This window comes from Physeter macrocephalus, chromosome 11 (assembly GCF_002837175.3).
Source record: "Physeter macrocephalus isolate SW-GA chromosome 11, ASM283717v5, whole genome shotgun sequence".
Lineage (NCBI taxonomy): Eukaryota > Metazoa > Chordata > Mammalia > Artiodactyla > Physeteridae > Physeter > Physeter macrocephalus.
Window position 1 is genome coordinate 134,922,248 of NC_041224.1, and position 8,887 is coordinate 134,931,134.

The 8,887-nt window shown below is 36.8% G+C and overlaps 1 protein-coding gene across 2 annotated transcripts in view; it reads left to right on the forward strand.

Annotated features, from left to right (window-relative positions):
- Nucleotides 1-8,642, forward strand: part of STYX (serine/threonine/tyrosine interacting protein) — a 35,192-nt gene extending 26,550 nt beyond the window's left edge. For both annotated transcript variants that reach the window (XM_007119218.4, XM_007119217.4), the window contains 2 exons: nt 4,936-5,029; nt 7,492-8,642. In XM_007119218.4, coding sequence (XP_007119280.1) covers nt 4,936-5,029; nt 7,492-7,565 — 168 coding nt within the window. In that variant the 3' untranslated portion in view covers nt 7,566-8,642. The remainder of the gene's footprint in view (nt 1-4,935; nt 5,030-7,491) is intronic.
- The last annotated feature ends 245 nt before the right edge of the window (nt 8,643-8,887 follow it).

The following is an 8,887-nucleotide window of genomic DNA, read 5'->3' on the forward strand; positions in this document are numbered from 1 at the left end:
CACAGGCCCCAGACGCACAGGCTCAGCAGCCATGGCTCACGGGCCTAGCTGCTCCGCAGCATGTGGGATCTTCCCGGACCGGGGCATGAACCCTTGTCCCCTGCATCAGCAGGCAGACTCTCAACCACTGCGCCACCAGGGAAGCCCTCGCTTTCTCTTTTAAATGCATCTTTTTAAAACTTTTCACTATAAAGTTTATGAATTTTTTGTATGTTTATATTCTTTTGATAATTTTTAAGTTTATTGTTTTTAGTTCTAATGGGCCCAATTGTAACTTTATCGTGAATATGTATGTTTCTTATCACTTTTAAATAACTATCAGTTGATTTCCACTATAAAAGATAAAAATTTATATACCTCTACTTCTTTCCTCCTTCCCCTCCACTACCTGTTTTGTTATTAGTCTTAGTTCTTCTAGGAGTTACCTCTTATACCTTTAAAAATATTTAAATATTATACCTCTTGTTACTTAGCAATACAAGATCATCTACTTAAACTACCTCCTGTTATATGTCCTGCCACCTCCTTTTTTTAAAAAAAAGATTATACTTTTTCTACATTGTTAACAGATTATAATATTTATATTCTATCCTATAACCACATTTTCTAGTTGTTCATCCTTAGTTCTACATTTAAATAGGATTCTAGCTTCTTTATTCAACTATTGGAGTTTGTCTTTGAGCATTATTTTCAAGAAGAGTTCTTGGAAACTATATTCCCTAAGTCCTGGCATTTTGGAAAATATTTTTCTGTTGCTTATGTTTGAATGACAATTGGCTAGATAAAAATTTTTTGTTTAATACTTTTTCCCTTATGGGTTTGTACACAGACCTGACATTGAATATTGCTCCAGAGAAGTCTGAGGGGAGCCTAATTTAAAAAATTTTTCCCCCTTAAAAGACTTGATTGGGAGGAGGAGGTGTTGTCTGGATGAACATAGGATGCTTTATCAAGGTATATCTTGTTGATTGTTCTATATTAACTTCTCAGTCTTAGTATGCCCTTAGCACTTACAGATTCACACCTTCCCTTATTTCAGAAAGTTTTCTTCTACTATGTATTTGGCTTCTGTTTTTGTTGTTCTGTTTCATTTGCCTGGTTTTTTCTCCCAGAGACATATTTTATGTGGGTTCCCTTTTTCTTCCATATCTGCCATTTTCTCTGTAATTATTTTCAACTTTGCTCTTTTCTCTTCTGGCTTGATTTTTCTCAAGCTTTTCTTCCCTTTCCCATACTTCATTGTTTCATCAAATGTTTATTTGGCATTGTTCTAGGCAATGACAGTAAAGCAGAGAACAAAATAGACAGAAATCTCCAACCTCATGAAACCTATTCTAATGAGAGAATTAAACAGTAAACAAAGTAAAATGTAGTAGGTCAGATGGTAATGGGTCACAGAGAAAAATAAGGGAGAGAGAAATAAGGCCATATAAGGAGATGCAACATGAATTGCATTTTTTAAAAATTAATTAATTTATTTATTTTTGGCTGTGTTGGGTCTCGTTTCTGTGCGAGGGCTTTCTCTAGTTGTGGCAAGTGGGGGCCACTCTCCATAGCGGTGCGCGGGCCTCTCACTATCGCGGCCTCTCTTGTTGCGGAGCACAGGCTCCAGACACGCAGCCTCAGTAGTTGTGACTCACGGGCCCAGTTGCTCCGCAGCATGTGGGATCTTCCCAGACCAGGGCTCGAACCCATGTCCCCTGCATTGGCAGGCAGATTCTCAACCACTGTGCCACCAGGGAAGCCCATGAATTGCATTTTAAAATGGTGATCAGAAAAGGCCTTATTGCAAAAATGATATTTGAGTAGAGACCTGGAGAAATTAGGAGAACAAGCTGTGCTGATATTGGGGGGAAGGCATCCTACGTAGCAGGAATATACGTGCAAGTGCCTTGAAATGGGAGTATGCATAGTATTTTCGAGAAGTGCAAGAAGGTCAGTGTGGCTGCAACAGAGTAATAAGCAAATAACGGTAGGAGATTAAAGCTGGGAGGTAAGGGGTCACATGACAGGCATTTATAGGCCATTATAAGTAAGGCCTTTGGCTTTTATTTTAAGTGAAGGAACAACTTCAGATTGCCTGCTGCTATGTTGAATTAGTATACTGTGTATATACTGTAGGGGTTGTTGGGGTTTGGACAGAAGCAGGTGCTTGAGTTAAGAGGCTGTTGCAGTGATGGAGTCAAGAGAGTATTGGTTTGAATCAAAGTGGTTGCAGGGGGAGAGGTGAGAAGAGATCAGATGCTGGATTTATTTGACAGTGGAGCTGACGGAATTTGCTGATGGATTGGATGTGAAGAGAGATTGGGATGAATTTAAGCCTTGTAGCCTGAACACTCGAAGAGGAACTGCTACTTGCTTGTATGGGAGAAACTGCATGAAATTTGAAGGGAGTAAAATCAAGAGTCGGTTTTGGTCATGTTAAGGTTGAGAGAGCTATTAGATAGTGGGCAGGTATACATATAAGTCTGGATTTCATGAGAAAGAACTGTATTTCTAGGGGTTATCAATATATAGATGCTATTGAAAGCTTTGAAACTGGATGAGATCACTAGAGAAGTGAGTGTGGATAGAGCAGGATTTCAAAAACAGGACCTTAATGTATTCCCAGCATGTAGAGATTGTGGAGATGGGGAATCAGCAGAGGAGGCTGAAAAGAGTGGCCAGTGAGTTGGGAAGAAAATCAGGATGGTCTGGTGTTTGGGAAGTCAAGTGAAGAAGGTGTTAGAAGAGTGGGGAATGACCCTCTGTTTCAAAGGTTGATAATAGGTTAAATAAGATAAGGGCTGGGCTTCCCTGGTGGCGCAGTAGTTGAGAGTCCGCCTGCCAATGCAGGGGACACGGGTTCATGCCCCGGTCCGGGAAGATCCCACATGCCGTGGAGCGGCTAGGCCCGTGAGCCACGGCTGCTGAGCCTGCGCGTCCGGAGCCTGTGCTCCGCAACGGGAGAGGCCACAACAGTGAGAGGCCCGCGTACCGCAAAAAAAAAAAAAAAAAAAAAAAAAAGATAAGGGCTGAGAATTGACATTAGGTTAGGAACATGATGTATTTGGTGCCCTTGACAATTTTTGTGGAAGGGTGAAGATAAGCATAATTGCTCAGAGTTGAAAGAAAAATGGGAAGAGAGGAATGTGAACAGCAAGAATAGATAATTCCAGGAATTATGCTTAGAAGGGGAAAACAGAAATGAAACAGTAGTTGGAGGAGAAACCAGGATTAAGAGGGGTGTTCTGTTTGTTTTCTGAAATGGTAGGAAATGGCATACTCATCTCTTTTATTGTCCTATTTCTTCCATGAATCCTTTTATCTCTTCTTTGAACTCATTTCAGAAATGCATATTCTCATTGATTTCATGGAGAATTATAATTTTCACCTGCTCCATGGTGTAATTTTCATGCAGTGTTCTTTATATTTAGACTTTTGGTTATAATGTTGCTTTTCTTTCCCTTGCAAACGTCTTTACATAAGACGTACATTGGTTCCTTTTTGATATCGGTCATCTTTGAACTGGAGACATTCTTCTTAGATAAGCTATTTGCTCAACAATAAAGTTGTGGGAAAGGGACCAGGGGAGTGGTAGGGAAAGGTAGGCAGCTTAAATTTTCCCAGTTGTCTTGGAAGACTTTCTCACCAACACTTTTCTCCAGTGGTATGACTCTACTTAGCCAGTGGGAAAAAAAAGAGGCCCTTTTGTCACAGGTTCTTCTTGTTTACATTGATAAACACTGCATGCACATTAGAATCACCTGGGGAACGTTACCCATACCAGTTAAATGAGAATCTCTGGGGTGGGGAGGAGAGGAGCTGACTATATACCTACAGGTTTTAAGGCTCCTCAGGTGATTCTCAAGTATAGCCAGGCTTGAGAATCAATGGTTTAGCCTTTACTTTCAGCTGACCAAGATCAGCAGATGCTTGGCGACATGCAACCCAGTTTCTCCTCCACGTTGCTTGCAGAAATGCCAGGTGTGGATGTTCACATTTTCCTTAATATGCCCTTCCTCCTCCCACAGCCCATGCACACTTCCTGGCTGTATCATACTAGGCAAGGGCTTGTTAGGTTTGTCAGCTGTACCCACTCTGTGTGATATCCGCAGTCAGGCGTCTTTTGTGCATAGCTTAGTCTGGTTCCATTTTTTTTAATGTTATTATGAAATATAATACACATATATAAAAATGCATAAAGTGCGAATAAACATCCATGTAACTGCCATCCAGGTAAAGAAATTGAACGTTTGCCAGAATCCCAAAAGCCCTCTTGAGGCCTCTTTCTAATCATAATTCTCTTTCTCCCATCATAAAGGTAGCCAGTACCCTGACTTATTTGATAATTAATTCCTAACTTTTCTCTTCATTCTTCTCATATTCAGGGTTATGGATGTTTCCTAGTTTCTTCGAATAAGGATTTCTCTATTTCTTGTTTTCAGAAAGGGGAGAGGGATAGGAATGCCTTTATTACTCCATCTTTAACTGGAAGTAGAAGACCTGATTTTAAGGAATTAGAACCAAATATATACTTGAATCAATTAAATGCCTTATATTAATCTGATTTTTTAAAATATTTTATTTCTTTTTATTCTTATAATCATTCTATGAGATTGCCAGTTTGGGTTTTGGGGGTATGTATGTGTTTTAACAGATGAAGTGAGATCATATAGCTTATGCCTGGTGGCAGAGAATACATACTGACTGGCAGTTCAGTGTACAGTGCCTTAATGCAAGCTATTTGCTTGACTTGATTTATAGTCTTATCAATAAATGTGAAATTATAAGATAGGAATTTTAAGCCTTTCTCTTACAGCAATATGGCACCAGAGTTTTCAGTATAAACTAAGAATACCAATAATGTATGTATTAACCACTTTTTAAATTTTGTTTGGTTTTGGGTATCCAAGAATTTAAGTATGTATTCAAGTTCATTAAAATCTTTTCTAGGAATATGAAGCCATCTACCTAGCGAAATTAACAATACAGATGATGTCGCCACTTCAGATAGAAAGGTCGTTATCTGTTCATTCTGGCACCACAGGTAAGGATTTTTTCATTTTGGAGAAATTTGGGAAGAAAGATGATGGTAGTGAAGAATAGAAGAGAAGAAGCATCTTTTGCTTATTAACAAGTTACACTGAACAATTTAAATTGTTTAGAAAATTTTTGGATGGACTATTGAATTAAAACAAGATAATTTCAAAATTTAACTTTATAATTAAATATGTATTATATTGAGCTGTGTATACACCACTAGTTAATTAGAACCTGTTGGTTGGAAGATCAGATTTCTACTTTGTTGAGTTTTAAATCTTTAAGTAGTATAACTGTGTTGCAAAGATTAAAATAATAAGAGGGGTCTGGAGCTGAGGCCCTAAATACACTTAGGTGATCTTATTAAAAATGAAAGGTGGTTAGTAAGTAAAAGCAGGGTGACTAAATGTAAGCTACCTCAGTTTTTCTCTTGCCGTAAGTATTTGAATCCTTTCTCCTTTCCCTATTGCAGTGTCCCCTCCCCCATTTTAAAAGTTAATGATCCAGGCATGCTCTCAAAATCCTAACTTTTGTCATCCTCTCCAAGACCTTGCTACCCTTTTTTGTCTCCTTTCTTTTTATTAGAGCATTTATGGAATTTTTTTAGTTTATGGTTTTTCTCTCCCAGAGTTCCTTTCAGTCTTACTTGAACTTACAACCTTGGAAGTTAGGAGAAACAGGTTACATATCTGGTTAGTGTTGGACCTGGAAATTTAACACTGGTGATCTGCTCCACAAGTCCAGCACTATATTGCACTTCCTTAGTGATAATACTATATACCCATCCTTCAGGCTCAACTTCCCAGTTGTCATTGACTCTTTGCAACTTCTATCTAATCATTTTCCAAAATGGGATGGTCTGTTTCCTCAGTACCTAGAATTCCCTCCCTCTTTTATAGTACCCTTAATTTCGGTCAAGTTCAGGTCCATATTGGCCTCCTATTCCAACTCTTGTTATTTAGTCTGTTCTGTACATTGTGGCTAGACTTATTTTCATGAAAGATAGTTCTAATATTCTTCCCGTATAAAAGTCTTCATTGGCATAATTTTTTTTTAAATATTTATTTATTTATTTGGTTGCACCAGGTTGTAGTTGCAGCAGGTGGGCTCCTTAGTTGTGGCGTGCGAACTCTTAGTTACAGCATGCATGTGGGATCTAGTTCCCTGACCAGGGATCGAACACGGGTCCCCTGCATTGGGAGTGTGGAGTCTTAACCACTGGACCACCAGGGAAGTCCCCATTGGCATAATTTCTACTGAAGAAAACACATCATAGGTAGTAATTAAAGGCCCTTTTGATCTTTATTTATATCTCTCACTGTACCTCTATATATGCAGTCCAGAAAATGGGGCTACTAATGGTTTCCTGTGCGTGTCTTCTATTCTCCACCTAGAAAGCATCACCTTCAGTCTCTCTGTCCTTAAAAACTTGGTTCAGATGTCATCGCCTCAAGAAAACATGATAATTAACTTACTCTTCCTCTAATCTCTAGTTATTCAAAACTGCCAGAGAGCTTTATCTGTACCTCCTCACTTTCTGCCTTGTATTAGTTACCTATGTCTCTTACCTCCCTTCATAGAATGCAGGTGCAACACTGCATCTGAAACTGTTACAACCACTGTATTTAGACTTATGGCTAGCATATTTTCTTCTCTAGTCCATCAATACTGTATTTCTATCCTTAATTTTAATCTTACAGTGAAACATTAGTTTTGTGTTGGAATCCACCCTCTGTATTAACATTATTACCATGATTTAGCACAACCTTTAGGGCATAAGTTTAAGGTCATGCGATTGTTAGGCAGATAACACAGCAAACCCTCTACCAGTTCAGTTGTTCCCTAAAGTTTTCCTCCATTGCGACTCAGATTTCTTGATTATAACTGTTGGGCATATGGGGATAGCTCTGACTCTGTGTGGGAAATTTCTGTACTAGCAGACTCTGATGTGAAGAGTAGATAAAAGAAAATCTCTTATCTGCTACATGCTTCCTTTCTCCCAACTCTAGACTTGTTGGTAATAAAATCATAGTTTCAGTGTAAAAAATATTTTTGGCAGCATCTGTGGAAGCAAAAGGATAATTACATCTACAAAATAAAACTGTACAAATGTACAGTGTCCTAAGTCACATGTTTATGGAGCCTAAAAAACAAACTCAGTAACCAATTATGAACTGTTATCCCTTTAAAAATTCTATTTTCAGACTATTTTAAAAATTTATGTTCATTATATAAAATACCTTAATACTTAATTCTTAAGAGGGAAAATGTCATGAAGATATAAAGTTCTTTGGGTAGTTTATAACAAAAGAATTTACAACAGTTTACTAAAAATTCAGTCATAGAATTTTCATAGTCATATATATGGTAACACTTCATGAAAAATGAAGCTTTTGCTAGTTGTAACATTCTAATGAATGAATTTATTTAAGTTCCCATTATATGTTATGTTCATGCAATAACTTTTAGGCAGTTTGAAGAGAACACATGAAGAAGAAGATGATTTTGGAAACATGCAAGTGGCGACTGCGCAGAATGGCTGATTCAAGAGCAACAGTATAGAGGATGTGAATTTCTATTTGGGAAGGAGAAAAATACTACAGACAGTAATAATGTAAAATGGTAAAAACACAAGTAGTTTCTTTTCAATTATATGTTGCTTCCAGACGTGTTTCTCTGCAACTTGTTGAGCAACATTTTAAGATGGCGGACTTCTGCAATAGATGGCACTGATGGTTTTATTCCTTTTTTTTTTTTTAATTCTTTACAGTTTTATTATAAACCAAGAATTTTGGACTTGCAAAGAGGTATTATTGCAATAATGCACTTTTCATACTTGAAATTTATTTGTATGATATAAAGTTGTTACTTTAAACAAAATGCAAGTTAGGGGGGACTTGTTTATAAAATCTGGGTAATTTATAACAAAAGAATTTCCTAAAGTTTGCTAAAAATTCATTTTGTGTTCTACGTATTACATTTTAAAAATAATTTTACAGTTCAATTTTATGATGGAGCCTCTTACAGAAACATTAACAAATGCAGGAATCTGCCACATTTCTTTTTTAATATAATTCAGTAGCTTAATTATCTTTTATTTTTTTTAACTTCTTGACCCCATCTTAATAATCTTTAAATCATGACGTTAGCCAACTGTCCTTACTTTAACATGATCCAAGTATTGCTTCTTTTCCTACTACCTTCCTAATTTTATCCTATAGAAAAAAAAAGTTTAACAAAGGAAAATGTTTTGCTTTATAATACCAGATGCTCAAAAACAAGGAGAGTTTTAAACTCGTGACTTTTCTTTAGCATTCTTAAAAGCCAAATGTTGTGTTTGTTCTTTTGAGTTGTGTAGCCTGTTTTTTCTTTGTCCAAAATTGTTCTAAATAGAATATAATAAACCAGTGTAGCACTATTTTTTCCTAAACAAAGCCCAAAAAAGAAAAGTGCCTTGCCTCATTAGAAAATATAAAAAATAAATCCTCATGTCCTCTAAATTAGTATGTAGAACAGTGAAAAGTTTTGAACATTTTTCTGTAATTTTTTTTAAACCATAAATTAGTTCAAACTGAAAGTCTTAAGGCTTGAAGAAACCTTAGTAAATTATTTGGAATATGGAGTATTTACTCCATTTTTATGTTGTCTTAATGATTCTGTGAGATTGTTCTGGCTCAGAGAAATGCTTTTCTTTGAGGATGCATTTATTGGGGAAAAGTGATTGTGGGAGACTTCAGTGTATTATAAATTAGTGTTGTAATAAGTTCTTGGCATTGCGTTAATCCAAATTTCCCCCATAATTTGCATTAGCAAATTCACTTTATGGATCCTAGGTTCTCCATGTTTTTATTTATACATATAAAAA